This window comes from Camellia sinensis, chromosome 2, assembly GCF_055761805.1.
Source record: "Camellia sinensis isolate YWXY chromosome 2, ASM5576180v1, whole genome shotgun sequence".
NCBI lineage: Eukaryota > Viridiplantae > Streptophyta > Magnoliopsida > Ericales > Theaceae > Camellia > Camellia sinensis.
The window spans coordinates 212,070,272-212,089,079 of record NC_138962.1 but is presented as its reverse complement, the minus strand read 5'-3'; the positions used below and the strand labels follow the sequence as shown (position 1 = coordinate 212,089,079).

General features: G+C 32.8%; 1 protein-coding gene and 1 pseudogene across 1 annotated transcript in view; one reads left to right on the top strand and one right to left on the bottom strand.

The window, feature by feature from the left end:
* Positions 1 to 1,645: 1,645 nt before the first annotated feature.
* LOC114270354 (serine/threonine-protein kinase BSK3-like) lies at positions 1,646 to 4,141 on the bottom strand (annotated as a pseudogene).
* Positions 4,142 to 7,253: 3,112 nt separating this feature from the next.
* The window catches only part of LOC114308918 (K(+) efflux antiporter 2, chloroplastic-like), a 37,309-nt gene continuing 25,754 nt past the window's right edge, over positions 7,254 to 18,808 (top strand). The window contains exons 1-4 of the mRNA XM_082913398.1: positions 7,254 to 7,301; positions 8,074 to 8,203; positions 17,528 to 17,624; positions 17,667 to 17,836. Coding sequence (XP_082769524.1) covers positions 7,254 to 7,301; positions 8,074 to 8,203; positions 17,528 to 17,624; positions 17,667 to 17,836 — 445 coding nt within the window. The remainder of the gene's footprint in view (positions 7,302 to 8,073; positions 8,204 to 17,527; positions 17,625 to 17,666; positions 17,837 to 18,808) is intronic.

Here is an 18,808-nt window from a genome sequence, read left to right as displayed (position 1 = left end):
TAGATGGCCAACACAGATATATCCACATAAATCACATTTTATGCCATACGACTTATAAGTCCAAGTTACTTTTCATTTTTCCTTTTTCAACAGATAAGCATATTAGCTCTATCATCATCTCAACAGATATGTATAAAGACTATATCCCACATTCACAGATAAGCATATAAGCTATATCCACACTTCACAAAGACAAGCATATGAGCTCTATCTTCACTTCTCTAGACAAGCATATGAGCTGTATCTACGGAGTTCATCCTCTATCTTCTCCCAATACTATCCGGTTTAGAGGTACATCCCCCATCTTCCCCTAAACCGCGGAGTACATCCCCCATCTCCTCCTCTACACATAACGTATACAAACACATTGGTTCTATATACAATCACTCAATACATGCAGTTAATGTATTCTATCAACCGTCAAATTCCATGACACATTCTATTGATTAGTTTTCATTTGCCTAATCATCATGCATTGTCTACAACAATCACGACTATCCTCCACCGATAGCCCAAAGCAGTTATTTCTTAACAGAAAATAAATGCACAATGGATATTCAATCAACATTTCATTTCGGTGAGTGATAAATAATTCAACTACACCCTTTAACCCCATACATTCCCAATCTCAACAATTCCATTTCATTTCCTCATTTCTCACAATTAATTATCCCAATTAATCAAACAATGTAATTAGGTCATTTTCCATAATTACCATTTCAACCCTTAGGTCCCATTTTCATCAATGATTCAACATTTATTCCATTTCTCTATGCCAAACATGCATCTAGGTTTATTATAAATAAAACCCCAACTTTTGTAAAATAACACAAAAGTCCCAAACTTTCACAAAATTACCAAACCAACCCCAACATCTCAAAATACTAAAATTTAAAGACAAAATCCATAGAGAGGAGTAGGATGTCCCTACCTCAAATTTGGAGCTCCAAGAGAGAAGATGACAAAACCCAATGTGCTCCAAATCCCAAAATTTTCAGATTAAAATGTAGCCCTCGACGATCAACAACTTTTTTGTAAAGGCCAAAGATGAGCAAATCACTCCTACTAGATCAAAACCTAGAGAGAAGGTAGAGTTCTAGAGTGAGAGGCTCAACAATGGTGTTTTTGGAAAAGTGGGAGAGAGAAGAGAAAGTGAAAAAGTGATTTGAAAAGTCAAAACACGGAACTTAAACCCAGTCGCCCCGCTCGAGCGTCAAACACCCCGCTCGAGCGTCACTCACAGACTCCCGCTCGAGCGTCAACCATCCTGCTCAAGCGGCGGATGCACACTCCCAGAACTTTTATAGAGCCAGGTCTCCGCTCGAGCTTCCAACTCCCTGCTCGAGCGGCACTCACACAACCCCGCTCGAGCGGCCAATCCCACGCTCGAGCGTCCAACACTGCACAGAAAATACTGGATGGGTGCAATCCCCGCTCGAGCGCCAAAACCCCCGCTCGAGCGAACAGGTCAAAATCTGGGCAACTAGTTTTGGTTTCTAAACTCAACCAACCTGTAACAAACCTGCCCAACACATCCTATAACTCAAATACAAAGTAAGAAATGATGTACACCAGGTAATAATCAACTACTATCATCCACGGACACATGTCCGGATCACTGTAAACCTGGGATCGCTATATAACGTTACACTTGGTTAACAGGCATGTTCCCCACAAAACAGAAGGAAGAACCAAAAATACGAGGTGAGATCATAATGAAGTTCAATGAAAGAGACTTCTAACAGATCCTACATGATTTTAAAAAAAATTGGGGGCATAAAAATTGTCCTTTATCAAGAAAATACATACCGGTTTTCAGAAACTCTGGAGGAGTAAATGCCAAATTTGTACTGTAAATATTTCCATTCCCACTACTTTTCATCAGGCCAAAGCACGAAAGTCTAGGATTACAGTCCTGCAAAATTCTAAAAAGATAAATAGAAGAACCCATGTAAAATTCAAGTGAATAGAGGTGTCCAAATTAAGGAAATATTTAATATATACTTCATCAAATAAAACTCTGTAAGGATTTAGGTCATGATAAACGGAAAAGCCTTTGCTTGTACAATATTCTAGAACTTGTGCAACATAAAACCACCCTCAATCGCATTGCCCAATTCATATGTTGTGTTTCCCCTAAACCAAAGGAATAATTGCATTATCCAATACACCAAATTAGATTGGAACTTACCCAAGGATATAGAAATAATGGAAACATATAGCAAATAATTGACGCCAGTAAAAAACAACAATACTAATGGAACCTATAATAAACAAATTTGGATTTAATAGTGAGCTATAAAGTATGGACACTTTGTCGTAGCAATGTTAGACACATATAAGACGCAGACAGAGCTGGGACATGCATCTGACACGCCACATGGAGTGTCTATTTATTAATACTTGTTTTTTCACTGGACATTCCTAGGACACACTTAAGAAGCATTTAGGCCACATTCAACTTAGCTGGGGAAAAAAAAACCATTACAGTGAAACAAGTGTTTTGTGAGTGTATTGTTGGGCATATATTCAACCACGAGCAGCATCTCATCATCTTCACAGCAATAACCAAGCAAGTTTGCCAACCAATGGTTACAGAGATGGCCAACCAACCTCGCTTCTTCCAGTAGTTGCCAAAGAAAAAAAATTATAGTCAAGAATGAACAAAAAGTGACGTGGTAATTGAAAACCTATTCAAGACATATGAAGGAACATTGATTCCGACATGGATATGCAAGTCATCCTGGATCAATGCAAATTAAATGAAAAGTAAAAAAAGCAGAACAAATTTTCATAGTGCACAAAAATGTTCTTCACAAATTAGGAGATATGGAATATAAATTTTATAATAAAAAGGAAAACCTGTTTTTAGTTCTACACAAAATGTAATAAAAGGGTCAAGAAAAATATATTATGTGGTGCAGGATTTTTAAGGTAAAAAAAGGTTTAAGAAACAACACAATTTCATAATTGTCCTGAAGAGAGAGAAAAGAAACAACCAGAGTCTCACAACACAAGTAGAAGAGGATAGATATGTAAGCCTAAATGAAAAACTCGGGGTGGTCCTATAAAGAAAGAAAAAAGAATGAATACAGTTGAACCTTCTTGTTTGCACCCGAGAACAATTTGATACCGATGGTTAGGACTGCAAATGAACCAAGCTACTCACAAGCTTGGCTCAGCTTGGTTTGTTACGTATATAAATGAGTACGAGCAAGATTTTTAAGCTTGTTTAATAAATGAGCTTAGCTCAAGCTAGAATAAGCTCGGCCCGTTTATTATTTACTTAAACAATAAGATAAATATTGTTTATATATTAAATAATGTAAAATGTGTTATATATGCTTAATTGTAATATAGAATAATATTTAACTGGCTCACCAAGCTTGATTATCAAGTCTGATTTTTTCTTCATCATCAAGCTTTGAGTTGAGCTCGAGAATGATTAGTATTAACAAGTTGAGCCAAGCTAGATAAATAAAAAAGCCAAGCTCAAGTATTGCAAAGCTCAGCTTTGCTTGACTTCATTTGTAGTCCTACCTAATCACGTAAATTGCATTGCATGGCAAAGCATGATCATAACAAAAAACTATGCAAGAGAAATGTATGAATTCATGTGCTCATGAGAAAGATTCTTCAGAATGACTTTACCAAGAATTGCTTCGCATTTGGACAAGCTGTTTTTTTAAAGCGCTTGACAGCGATCCTCTGCTGATTCTCCAGCTTCCCTTTATAAACAACATTTGGAGCCTTCTCACCATCCTCCGACACAATATCCTCTACCGCAAAACCAGAAGTGGCATTCTTTAGCTGCTCTAGTGTGAATTCATGGAATGCAGGCAAGTCGCTGACCTCTTCCTCTTCATTCTCTGACAGCAGACATATCAACCAACCAACACATACATCCAATTAACATAAAAAAGAAAAAAAATTAAAAATAATAAAAATAAAAAAGATAGGCAAGGTAACACACCAACATTAGGTGCCTCAACAATAGATGTGCTATGTTGTGAAACCCAACAACATGACAAGAGTTTGGAGGACTGGGAACCCATGTGAATATCAGTGATCAGAGTCTAAATAGCGGACACCTCCAAATGTGTGCCTCTCAAACCAAACCTGACATCAATTACAAATCCAACTCATTCAATTCAAACTCATCCAATTAATCATACTTTACACGGTGTCAATTAGTGACAACCTTTCCAAGTTTCTCAATGATAAAACCATAAGCAGAACGTCAATTTTGCCCTCAAACTCACCAATTCCGAAGCAGGAATAGATTTTAACAGTCCTCTCTTAAGAGGTGTAAGGTGTATGCTTCAACAACTGCAAATTTATTTGAGTACAGAAATTAGAAAGGCATATATAAAGACACCTCTGTCTATCAAAATATATCTTGTTGGGCACTCAAAAAATTTCTTTTAGATATTAAAACAAACATTTAGAACTCAACCTTGTAAAGGCTATTATCATATTCAAATTCAATTTAAGTATTACATTAAAAAAAATACCCATTAGACAATAAAATGCAATTTGTAATTATATCATATCATAACTCAAACACACAATTCAAAAAACTTGCCACACCGTTACTCACCTCCTCAATCATCCAAACAAGTCATATAAGTTCTTTTTCTCTCCATTTTTCTTTCTTTTCTCACCAAACCCCTCAATCCAAACAGTCTGTAATGAAAAACATACCTTTTTAGAGACTCCCTTCTTTCCAAGTCAACTATGAAGCTCAAAACCACAAAAACAGCTCAACCCACATTCCAAAACTAAATACCCACAAAACAAACAGCTCACAAAACACCTTTTATTTGCATTAAAATAGATTTCTTTGGAATGTAAAGACTAATACAAGTCTGTATTTTCTTTAAAACCCTCTTCGATCAATTCAAGAACAATTTAAATGTCCCACTAAATCCACATTTTGGAGTCAAACATCACAATGCTACGCACGATGAGATCGAAGCTGTTGTCGAATTTTAAGGCCTCAATATTCCCATTTTTTGTGCTTTTTGAAAGCAAGAAAAATAGAAAGCAAGGAAACGTGTTTTGATAAAACAATATGAAAACAAAGAGCAAATACATGAAGAACTTCGAGAAGATTGAAGTATTCAAGTAGTTACATCAAACACATATGTCAATCTATGTACATGAATATTTATTATATGATATTACAAATATAATGGATTGAAGATTTTTTTGTCGGGGTGATTACTCTCCTTTATGCTCTTTGGTTTGATTAACATTTGGTGGGCGGGTTGGTTTGAACTTTTGGCTTCGTTTGCGATGTGCGTTTGTTTTTTCAGTAATGCTAGGTAAAAGTCTTTTATGAAATAGTAATACTAGGTATCATGAAAAACTTTTCATGAAAATAATCATGAAAATTTTGTGACCCTTGGATTACACTTAGAATAAAACACCACACAATAATTAAGGTAATTCAAGGATCATAACTCTTTCAGGATTATTTTCATGAAAATTTTTTCATGATCCCTAACTTTTCTCTTTATGAAAATGATCATGAAAGATTTATGACCTTTGGATTACACTTAAAATAAAGTATCACATACTAATCGAGGTAATCTAAAGATCACAAATTTTTCATGATCATTTTCATGAAAAAAATTGCATGATCCTTAACATTTCTCTTCTCTTTTTTTTTTTGGCTTTTTAGTTTTTTATTTTTATTTTTTAGTTTAGGGTTAAAAAGTTTTGTTTGAGATAAATTTTTTTTGTTTTTTTAATTTTTGTATAAGAAAAAATAAAATGATAATGGTTTGGATGTGACATTTTGTCTTGTTGAGTTAAAAAAATTATTTTATCTTTTGTGATTATTTTAGTAAAAAAAAAACTCCATTTTAACTTTTGCCAAATGAATACTTTAAAGTTGGGTGATTTTACTTACACCACTATTTTACCTCTTTACACTCTTCATATAAGTTTTTTTTTTCCTTTTTTCCTCTTTTTCTTTTTTTTTTTTTCAATTTTATCCATGTGTGAAATTACATTTAAGAACAAAACGTTAAAATTAAGGAAAAATTAATCATAAATCCCATTTTGATAAATGTTGCCCTAGTTAGTTCTGAGTGTTTTTTCTTAAACCATTTAGTCCTTTTTATGATTTCCCTCCTTTCCGAACATTAGCAACACTACCTACATCAACTACACAACATCAATATTGTGCAACATTAATCATCAATATTGTGTAACATCAAACATCATCACCATCAAACATCACAACATCAATATTGTGCAACATCAAACATGGGCGGACTGATTTATGAAAACAACATCATCACCATCAAAACAACATCAACTACACCATCATCATCAAAACAACATCAAACATCACAACATCAATATTGTGTAACATTAAAAGAGGGATCGGAGAAGTGAGTTTCAGAGAAGAGAGTGACAATGAGAGAGATCTGAAGAAGCCATTTCTTCATACGTCGGAGTTGAGAGAGAGAGAGACAGACAAATTCAGGACATCATCAAGATGTTGCTCTGGTTCTCTCTTTGCGATCGCCGGTGGGATCCAAAACCCAGATCATCGCCGCCCAAAAAACCCCAATCTGGGACGAATCTGTCGACTGACTATCCCTCTCCTTCGACGGCAAATCGGTCCTCCTCTCCGCCGTCTCAGGCGCCACTTGGCGGCCCGCCGCCGTCTTTGGTGTCTCCATCACCAGATCTCGCAAAGCCAATTCGATGGTGTTCAAAGTCGAAGGGAATTTCAAAATTGAAGCGAATGTTGTTCCGATTACTGAGAAAGATTCGAAAGTGCATAACTATGGAGTCACTAAAGAGGATTGCTTCATACATTTAGACCTAGGATTTAAGTTTTACTCGCTCAACGGCGACGTTAATGGCGTTTTGGGGCAGACTTACGGCGGCGATTATGTGAGCAAGGTGATGATTTAATGATCGAGTTTGATTCCAACATCAGATTTGTAGATCAAGTTTGATGATGTTGATGATGTTGTGATGTTGATGATCAAGTTTGATGTTGTAATGTTTGATGATCGTGTTTGATTCCAACATCAGATTTGAGGAGATTCATCAACATTAGTGATTCATCACAACATCAGATCTGTACACATTATGTGATTCATCACATAATGTTTGATATGTTGGATAATGTTTGATGTTTGATGAATAATGTTTGATGTTGGTGATATTGGATAATGTTTGAAGTTTTATGTTGGTGATGTTGAATAATGTTTGATGTTTAATGAATAATGTTTGATGACATTGCTGATGTTGATGATGTTGATAACGTAGTTGATGTTTGTTGATGATCAGAAAGAAGGGAAATCATAAAAATGCCTATAGTGAGATTTTAGCATTCAAATAGGACTTATTAGTCTATAAAATAAAAGGCAGGACCAAATGGTTTAACAAATTAAGATTTGGGATTTATTAGTGTTTTGCCCTAAAATTAAATAAATTTTGTTATCTCCTTATACTCCTTGATCTTCAATTTTTACTCCTTTTTTTCCTTTCTTAATTTTTCTTTTCTCTTACACACTTCTTTTAAAAAATTGAAAATCATAGTATTTTGATCATTCAAGAAAGTAATGGATGAAGAAACGGTGGTGAAGAACCATAAAAAAGTGAAATTGCGAGTTTTTATTTATTTATTTATTTGGTAGATTTTTATCTCGTTTTTCTGGCCTGGTGCTCGACTTTCGTTCGGTAGTTCGAAATCGAACAAAATAAAATAGTCTGATATCACATTGCTGGACAAAAAATATAAGTTTGATAACCAACTACAGAATAAAAGACACATTTATGGTAACCCCACACCGACTTTTTTAAAATTTGTTCAGCTTCTCATTACCATGTATTTTCAATTTCATTTTTTATTTTTTTTATTTTTTTTGCCTGGAAGGATTATACTTATACTCATTGCAACAACGCAAGTACTGTAATATTAGTGGACTCTAGTCATGAATTCATTATAATAAGTTTTTTTTTATGAATACAATTTTTTCTTATTTTTAATTTGTATTGAGTTTTATTAATAATTTGACGTATAAATATATTTATTATCTTTAGATTTTTAGTAGTCGTGAAATATTAATTAAATGGGCTTATGACGTTAGGAAGAAGATTGGATTTGTCATTATTATAAAGACATTAGATGTAGGAGAAAATGACAGAAAACCAAGACTTATACGACTTGCTTGTAAAATAAGTGGTTACTATAGAGACAATAGAAGATCAACGGGGAACGATTGACGTTGACTGGTTCTGAAAAGTGTGGATGTCTATTTCTATTAAGGGGGAAAAAATTACCAAGACGAATTGTAATAACATATTTGATTGATGGATGCAAACAATGACAGATTTTATGGATACTTTATGGATATTCGTACGCTTGATGTTTTTATGAATCATCGTATGGATACTTTTTATGTATGATTTTATAGATGCGTGTTTGATTTATGATTTTTTTTTTTTGTTTGGATGCTTAAAGGAAAAAATAAATCTTTCAATGTACAGCAACGGGGGCTTAGACAACTCTATTGTAGTTTGGCAACATGACACTAGAGTAATCCCATTTGTGTAACAATGTATCACTGAATAGACACTTCACAAGTGGCCCAAATTAATTTATTGTTATCATCTAATTGGATAGCAACATAATACTGAGAAAAAAAATATTGTCCAATAACATGGCACTGGAGTAATTCAAATTAATTAGCGTTGTATTACCGAACAGGCCCACCACAAATTAAAAAAATCATTGTTTAGAAGAAAGTGGCTCTATAAATGTATAACAACAAAATGCTGAAGCGATCTATTTTTTCCAGTAGCATAACACCGGAATAATATAAATTGTTTAGCACCGCATTACAAAAATTAGTAGTATAAAGATATGAAATAATTAATTTAGGGTTAGTTTTGATAATATATTAGAAGTGTAACGAGAATTATTATATTTTTTTTAGTGGTGTAATGAGATGGAGGGTGTAAAGAGATTAAATAGTGATGTAAGTAGAATCACGAGAGCTTTTATTTGCACACACCCATTACACTCTATACACATCTTTTTTAATAAATAATTGGTTCGGAAGTAGCATTCCAAAAATAAACAACTAGTTCGGAAGTAGCATCCCGATTTTTTTTTTCATTTTTTCGACATTCAACTTCCGAATGTGTTTATTTGATGTCCATAATAATAATTTTTACTAATTATCATTAAATGTATGCAAAGAGGGAAATAGGGATGTACAAATAGAAGCTCCCTAGAATCACCCTTTAAAGTTTGCCAAAGTCACTTCAAAAAGGGCAAATTACACTTTAATACCTCAATTATTATTATTATTGTTTTGATAAATTATAAATAATTTTATTTAAAATACAAATTATTCTTGTAATTGTAGAAAGTACATGTCACGACCCAAACCCGGGCCTATGGGTTTAGTACCGTAACCGGCCAGTAATCCGAGATTACCGAAGGCCTGCTTAACAGTAATACAGTAGTACAGAGTACAGGGACTGGCGGAAGCCAATATAGTAATTAAAAGAGTGTCCATAGAGCTGTGACAGTCTGTATGCAAAAAGACTTTTCATTCATGTGCACATTCATAACGAAGCAGTCTATAGAAATGTACAATCATTCAGAATAGGGACCTCATCCTTGTTAAAACAGTACAATACAAAACTTTCAGTCTATACAGTTATTACAAAACAAATACAGTGACAAACGGGGAAATTAAAACACCCCTAAGCCATGGCTTGGCAGGTTCGGAACCTCGCAGTGAGGCACAGTAGTTGGCTTGACCAAAAGGGGAGTCTAACCCACGCTCCTAGCTCCGGTCTGGTGCCTGAATACCTACATATATATATATAAATAGTGAGCTAAAACCCAGTGAATAACATAATGCGTAAAGAGGTTAAGAATGAATGTCCTTTCAGTATTGAAAACAGTCAATTGATTCAGTATATCAGTCATAACAGTCATATGTGGTACATCCATTAGCATAGTAGTACAGTAAACAGTAGCTCTTAAAAGATCGAACAGTAAATGATGGCCATCATATCAGTAAACAGTAGTGGTTCCAACATGGGAACCGACAGATATCTCTATAACAGTAGCAGTAACAGTAACAGTAGTTGCTATGGATGCCACAATACAGTTCAGAATATAGGACATACATTCATTCAGTTAACAGTAACAATTTAGAAATAGTACAGTTCAATTGTTCAGAAGATAATCATTTTTGAACATATCTTTACACAGTTATTACTCACAGAGTTCTGGGCTACAGTTAAGCTAGAACGCGTCCTCAGATGCCAACCCTACACAGTTACAGATTGAACACACACTAAGCTACACAGTTGGAAAAATAATAACTTAATCCCTAAATTGCCTCGGTGTGGTTCTACATCTATGTCCTCATTAAGATGCCTTAAACTAGGCCTAAGAATGCCTAGGATGAAATGAGGATGCAAAGATGCACTTTAAAAGCATTTTTAGAATTTTCAAAAAACAGGGGTCTCGCTCGAGCGTGGCTTTATTCGCTCGAGCGAGCTTGACAAAACAGTGGGGTCGCTCGAGCGTGGACTTCCTCGCTCGAGCGGTCTGTAAAAATGCAAAAAGTGCTGGATGTTGAAAATCCCCGCTCAATGCTCACTCGACGCTCGCTCGAGCGTAAGGCATAGTCCTCGCTCTAGCGTAGGTTCTCTCGCTCGAGCGTGCGTCTGTGTGCACCAAGAATCTGAGAGCTTGTAATTTACGCTTGAGCCACCATTCCTTCGCTCGAGCGGAGCTCAGAATAAACGATGGTCGCTCGAGCGTGGAATCCTTCGCTCGACCGAAGAAGCCAAATTCTGAAATTTCCAGATTTCCCTCCCAAGCTCAAACCAAGTATTCAACAACTCAAAACTCGACCTCTTGGGCCCAAATTCTGGAAAACACATCTAAACTCAAGGTACAACAAGTTTCAAAGCTCAATTTGCGAAATCAAAGCCCAATGGTGAGTCAATTCAACTCAATTTCAAATCAAAACTCAAGAACATGATGAATGTGTAACATGCAAGAGTTTAAATCAATTCAAAGCTCCAAACACATGCTCAAAAGAGTCTATATCTTCAAAAACATGGTGAATTCATGGTCCATTGTAAAAATATGAACATGGATGTAAGGAATTATGAACTACAACTTCAAAACTTCAAAATAAAAGCATGCATGCAAGAACTAGGCTCCAATTCAACATATATGGACCAATTCTAGACTCAAATCTCAACTTCCATGAACCATGCACCATGAGACTTAATTTAGCAATCAAGAAGGTGAGTTCTTACCGTAAGTCTAGGATGCAAGATAATCAAGCTCAAATATGCACTTAATCTTTCAATTCCTCAAGATTTCAAGCAAAATTCAAGATGAAACCAACTCTTCTAGGTCTCTCTCTCTCTCTCTATGGTCGGTTTTGCTCTCAAGGTGAGGCTGAGGAAATGTTGTGAATCAAGTGGTATATAAGGAATTAAACAAGTCCTAGATTTGTCCACTAAGGGGCAAAGTTGTAAATACGGCCAACAATGCAATTCAACTTTATTTAACTCAATTTAATCGTACCAAATCACATTTTAATTAAATATGCTATAAAATCGCATAAATTCTAACGATCATAGAACATCAATCAATTTCTGGTTCAGCCGCCGATAAGGCCTTCAATTAGCAGTTTAAACACAAAGATATGAACAGATAATTTGGCAGTCAAACAGATAGACATACAAGTAAACAGATATACTCAATCAATTCAGTTTCAGATTTCAGTCAGTCAGTTAATTAACATATTTAGCCTCAGTTTAACAGTAATCAATGACTTATCAGTAGACAGTGGTGAGGGTTATTACAGTATATCTCACTTTTTCAAATCATATACATATATAATTAAAAGTAGTTTTTTTTCCATGCTTAGTTGGTATATTATAAATGCTTACTTTTTTCTAAGAGAGACACGTTAGCATGTAGTTTCCTAATTACATATAGAGTTATATATAAATTCAAACATAATTTAAATTATATTAACTTTACCTATATTATATGGATTCTATTTGACAAATATTTTTTTTACATATATTTTTCATGGTAAATTGAGATAATGCACAAACCTAATACCAATTTTACACTTCACGTTTTAACTCTTTCAAAGGTATTAGGATTTTTTTAGTACTAAATTGCCTTCTTTTTTTTTCTTCTTATTTTCTCATGCATTATTCCATGTCTAATACCAATTTTATATTATTCGATATTATGGATTTGTCATTTAAATTTTATAATTATTTTATATATGAAATTATACTTCATTTCATATATTATTTTATATAATCACAACTGACTTGAGAAAAAACATGCACAACAATAATACTCTCGAGAAACTTCTAAAGTTTGGATTCACTGCTTGAATTACCCTTTCAATTATTAAACAGTAAATTCTTTTATGTTCTAACATCGTACTACAGATGATTAATCACTTCACATATTAAGATGTATCCATCGTTTGGATATTTTCATTATTTTTTCTTTTTATTTGTTGTTATGTGATTCTTTGAGTTTTTTTTTTAATATTCTAAAAAAAAAAAAAAATTAGAGAACTGACCCACTTTTCAAACTATTTGGGAAACTAACTTGTTTTTGAAATCACATTTTGAAAATGTGTAACACCCTCAAAATAATACATAAAACCCATCATTTTTGACATGCATTGATATAAGAGAATTAAACATCTTTCTATTCATCAGAGTAGTTCATTACAAAATGTATTACATGTTGGCAACAAAAGTAAAGGCCCTATGGGCTTACAACTTTCCAAGCCAACACTTGGGTACAAGAAGTGAGTACTAACTCAAATACATATAAAGCTCTTGGCTTGAATTTACATGCAATACATCAAAAGAAAGCAAAACAACAAAAAGTCTATCTGCCTCTAGCCTCCCAAGCTATGTCCTTGGAGATGACATACTATCTGTACCTGAAAATGATGTCCCATATAGGGTGAGCCACAACCCACTAGAAATATACTAAACCAGTTATAAACAATGACTAAAATGATAGCGTTCAATAGATGGTCCAAACTCATATACCAACATACATCATATTACAGTTTCATTTTCCTTTACTTAACAACTCTTTCATAAACGTGGCTCAGAACCTGGCCAGATAATTCAATCGAGATTACATATCTTATTAACAATACTTCCATTTCAAATGGGATAACAACTCATATTAAACATTTCTTACTCACATTAGATACACGTAATTGCTGTATCATTCTCAAATAAACACTTCCATACTTCATATATGATATACAGATTTGTTATATCAATACCTCAATAGATACACATATTTGCTGTATCACTGGAGTACATCCCCTATCTCCTCCCAAACAAAGTCCGGTTTAGGAGTCCATCCCCTATCTTCCCCTAAACCGTAGAGTACATCCCCTATCTCCTTTCACACAACACAATGCATATAAAGGTTTATCATATACATGTTCAATCAATACATAAGTTTGATGTAATATTCCAACCGCCATATTCGATGGCATACTCAATTGATTAGTTTTAATTCGCCTAATCGTCATGCATTGTCTACAACAATCAAGACTATCCTCCACCGATAGCCCAAAGCAGTTATTTTTAGACAGAAAAAAATGCATCAAATGGATATAATATCAACATTTTGACTAGGTGAGCGATAAATGAATCCAACTACACCCTTTTATCCCATAACTTCCCAATTTCAATATTCTCAATTCAATCTCTCATTTCTCAAAATTAATTATACAAATTAATTTATCAAACTAATTAGGCATTTTCCCATAATTCACATAACAACCCTAAGGTTCGAGTTCACCAATCTCATAACATAAATTCCATTTTTCAATGCTTCATATACACATGGGTTCAAATATTTGAAAACCCCTCTTTTGTAAATTACACAATAACCCCAAACTTTCCCATAAATTACCCAACAACCCCACCATATCAAAATACCAAAATTTAAAGACAAAGCTCATAAGATGGAGTAGGGTATCCCTACCTCGAAGTTAGAGCTCAAACGGAGAAGAAGACCAAAGACCAACGTGCTCCAAATCCAATAATTTTCATATTAAAAGGATGCCCTCAACGCCCTCTATCTTTTATACAAAGAGGCTAGGCTAAAAACTTACTAGAAGGGGATGAAACCTTAAAGAAGAGGATGAAAAATGCTAAGTGTAACTCGTTGCTGCCTGCTGATATACAACAGGCTCGCTCGAGCGACCAGACACAAGAAACCCTCGCTCGAGCCAATAACTCGAAACTTCAAGTCTGCAACCCAGAAGCATGCTCGAGCAATAGAATGCTCGCTCGAGCAAAGAAACCCTAGCTCGCTCGAGCGAAGAAAAGCTCGCTCGAGCGAAGAAAAGCTCGCTCGAGCCAAGAAATGCAACTCTCAGGTCTAGAACTAGACGCAGATGCACGCTCGAGCGAAGGAACCCTGGCTCGAGCCACCAGACACAAAACTCAACTCTCGCTCGAGCGAAGAAAAGCTGGCTCGAGCGAAGGATCCAAAACAAAGAGCTTGCTCGAGCGACAAAAGGCTCGCTCGAGCGAAGGACCAAAATTCTGGGCAGCAACCATTTGCTCCCAATCACTCCCAACCTAAAACAAACCTACCCATCACATCTTATAACTCAAATAACAAGTATTGAAGGACGGAAATAAGATATAAACAACTGCTAACACCCACGGAACCAAGTCCGGATCACTGTACAACAAGGGGAAAAACCCGGGATCGATATAAAATGTGATTTTGAAACTGAAATTGTGTTTTCAACATGCAATTTCACATTGAAATCGCATGTTAAAAATGCAATTTCAAAAAGTGAAATCTATGTCATCATAAATTGCATTTTCAACATGCGATTTTAAGGTGAAATTACATGTTAAAAATACAATTTCAATTTAAAATTACATTTTCAAAATGCGATTTTAAAAAACAGGTTAGTTTTTCAAATAGTTTGAAAAGTGGGTCAATTCTATAAATTATTTTTTTTAGAATATTTAAAAAAAAAAACTCGTGATTCTTTCTTGATTAGCCGTTGTTGAATTTCTTTTATATAGTTGATATTTTAATTTAATTAAGAGTATTTATTTTACAATCTTATAATTTAATATATATATATATATCATAGAAAATCATTATATGATAATCTAACTACAACATTTTTATATTTAATTTTTTTAATAAATTTTATATAATTTCTATTTCTACATGTTTTATTTTCCAAATAAATATAAAAGAAAATTAAAAATTAAAAATATTTTTAATTTTATGTTACTAATTATTCTTCTAATTTAAGTATTATTTTTAATATTAAAATGAGTATTTATTTTACTATTTTATAATTTATATATATCATACAAAATTATTATATAATAATTACACTTTTATAATACGATTGAACTAAAATTATCAAAATACACAAATCATTTAACTAAAATTAATATATATATATATATATATATATATATATATATAAGTATTCAAGTAACAATTTTATAGAACGATAGTGCCAATATTATTAAAATAAATAATTAAAATTATACTTTAATTTTAATTTTAAAATAAAATTAAAAATTTTATTTTATAACACACATTGTACCATCAAATATTTTTTGAAAAAAAAAACATGTGCATTGTATGTGTCAACTGCTAGTTTCTAATAGTATAACAAATGATCATTTTAATTAATTAATTAATTATTAAGTTAAATAACAGTTTTTAATGATATTAAAAATATATTTCAATTAATAATTCTGATAATTTTATTTTGCGTAGGAGAATAGTTAATAATTTTATTAACTTTGTTAATTATGTTAAATAAAAAATTTAGACAAAAAAATATTTTTAATTCCTAGAACCATAAAAGATAATCTATATTTTAAATAGGTCTTCGTTTGACTAACCCACGTCAACAATTATAATTGTTTACACAATGACTATCACTGTTGTTTCCATGAGTAAAAAAAAAAAAATAATAATCTCATTTTATAATATTTGAGATGTCTTGCATAAAACATGTCAAATTTTATATATATTTATGCAATAGTTCCTTCATAGAATTTATTCAAATTTATAATTCAATATAACAAAATGTATAAATTTTTAATTGATGGAATAAAGTGATATTGAATGATAATTCAATGAGAAAAAATGTAATTTATCCTTAACTTGTGTTTATTTAGTTTATAGTTCAATTATTTTTATTTTTATTTATTATATTCGGTAGAATATTAGCGAATTAGTAAATTAAATTAGCATAATTAAATGTTTGATGTTTTTGTATAGGATTGTCAAAATTAGAAGGGAAATGGTTTCCAATCCAAGTATGATATGGAGAGAGAGAACTATCCATGTGAAATTTATAAATAGATGGATAAATTAAAAAAAATTAATTTTCTAAAAAACCAAAATAAAAAAAATTCAATGTGATGAGAATCTGATACTCAGACTGGACGTCTAATTCGGACATTCTAACAAGGGAAGATTTACGAGCCGATTCTATTGGTCAAATTTATTATTTATTAGTTTTTTTTCATTTATTAATATTTGCAAAAAATATTGAGACAAAGTATTTTACAATTTATTGATACATTCAAAAATTATAGAGAATTTATAAATAATTAAGGACTTGTTTGAGAATTGGCCTTTTTAATATATATATATATATATATATTTTACTTTCTCATGAAAAGACATGAAAAAAATAAAAAGAATAATTTAACTCGTAGTGATTTTTTATATTTAATTCCCAAACATCTCCTCAATCTATCACTTAGAACTAGTCCTAATTTACCATTCTACAACAAGTGGAGACAAGGTTGGCTCAATTAGAAAATATTGAAAATACTCTGGGCCGACCTTGTCTAAAAAAACAATTAACAATAATAAATCGCTCGACCAATTTAAGAACAAAACAAGGCTCAGCAATACAACCCAAACGTGTTTGTTTGCGAAATTGCCAACACAAAGAACCTAACAGCCTCTACTACTTATATCACCACTGTCACCGCACACTACTAGCACAACTATTGTCAAATTAGTTTTAACAATGCAAATAAATACAAAATAATAATAATAATAACAATAATAAATAAATAAAATTTGTGAAAAATATTTTTAAAAAATATTTTCACTTGAAACAAACCAGGGTTGATTTGGTAATTATATTTTTATCATTATTTTTGTTACTTTTTAGTTTTTAAGATAAATTTGTTTGCTAAAAAAAACTGATGATATGTTGGATAAATGTTAAAAAAATAGTATATATATGTATATTTTTGTTGTTGGAAAAGTTGTGTGGGTCCTTAGTTTAATTTTTGAATAAATTATAAGTACACCTCTAACATTTATTTAAAATATCTATTGTTTTTTTTTGTGATTTTAAAAACTATATATCTTTCCTTGAAATTTATAATTTTATAATAAATAGTCTATTTTATTAATAAGTAGTCTATCCTACTGAAGAAAGCGGTGTCGCCGCTATTGCAGATATCAATAAGAGCCATGGATTCTTCAAGTTTATGGCCCCTCCATCGGTTTCTGGAATGTTTATGGCACTTCTTTAAATCAATTCTTCAAGTTTCCATAGATTTCGCTGCAATTACAACTGCATTGAATCGCTCGATCTCTCTTTTCTCAGCTCTCTACTCTCTACTACCAATGATCTAGAATCCCTCATTGTCTCCGCCAATTATTCTCATGACACAACTCTCATCTATTTCAACTTCTTCAACAATACTCATCACAACGCTCAGTTCGGTACGCTCTGCTCTGTTCTTCGTCCCAAAACCCTAATTCATGTGACTCATGTGTGATGCATTCGATTTTCATGTGTTATGTTCAATTACGTATTTTTTATTAATTGATTCTTGAATTACTTATTTTTTATGAAGCGATTCTTGAATATCAGTTATAATACTCAGTTTCTCCTTCAAGAATTCTGACTTCATGTGCACACATATATATGTAGTTGGTGCAAATGCAATGCGTTTGTAATTTTGTGTTTTAAAATTTTTTTGGTGGTTTGAAGATTGGGGGGGGGGGGGGGGGAGGGGAATACTGTTTAACAATTTTGGATAGTTTTATGAATGAGAAAAATTGTTTAGCACTTAAACCCCAAGGGTTGGCCTGGTGACAAGGTATTGGGTCTTGGGGGTGTGCTCCCTCCAAGATTTAGAGATTGAAACTTCGTAGGTGCTAACAATTCCTTGGGGTTATCGGATGGGGAAAACTCTTGAATTAATCATGCACTTGTGGAAAACTCCTTGCTCAGGGCTGTGCATCTCTGGGGATTAGTCGGGCTTTGATTAGGACACCCGGTGCCAATCAAAAAAGAAAAGTTGTTTAGCACTTATTTCAATGTAGAAGGTATTCTTCGAGGAAAAAAAAAAGTGAAAAAAAATTGTGAAAATATTTATAGGAAATAAGGTGTATGCTTGCTTTATATAATAGAATAGATATGTATAGATATGTGAATAGACACATGGTTGCCTATGTTTGCTCGAATTCATTCTTGAAAATCCCCTTACCATTGGATAAGATTTATAGTCCATTTTCTTGTTTCATTTCATAACCATAATGTGATGTGTTTATTATATATATATACACACACACGTGAAGCCATATTTATGTTCAATTATGTGATGGTTCACGGTTGGTTTCAAATTGGTTCTTGGAAATCTGTTAAAATATGAAAATTTCTGTTTATGTTAAATTGGATTGATTTCTCAA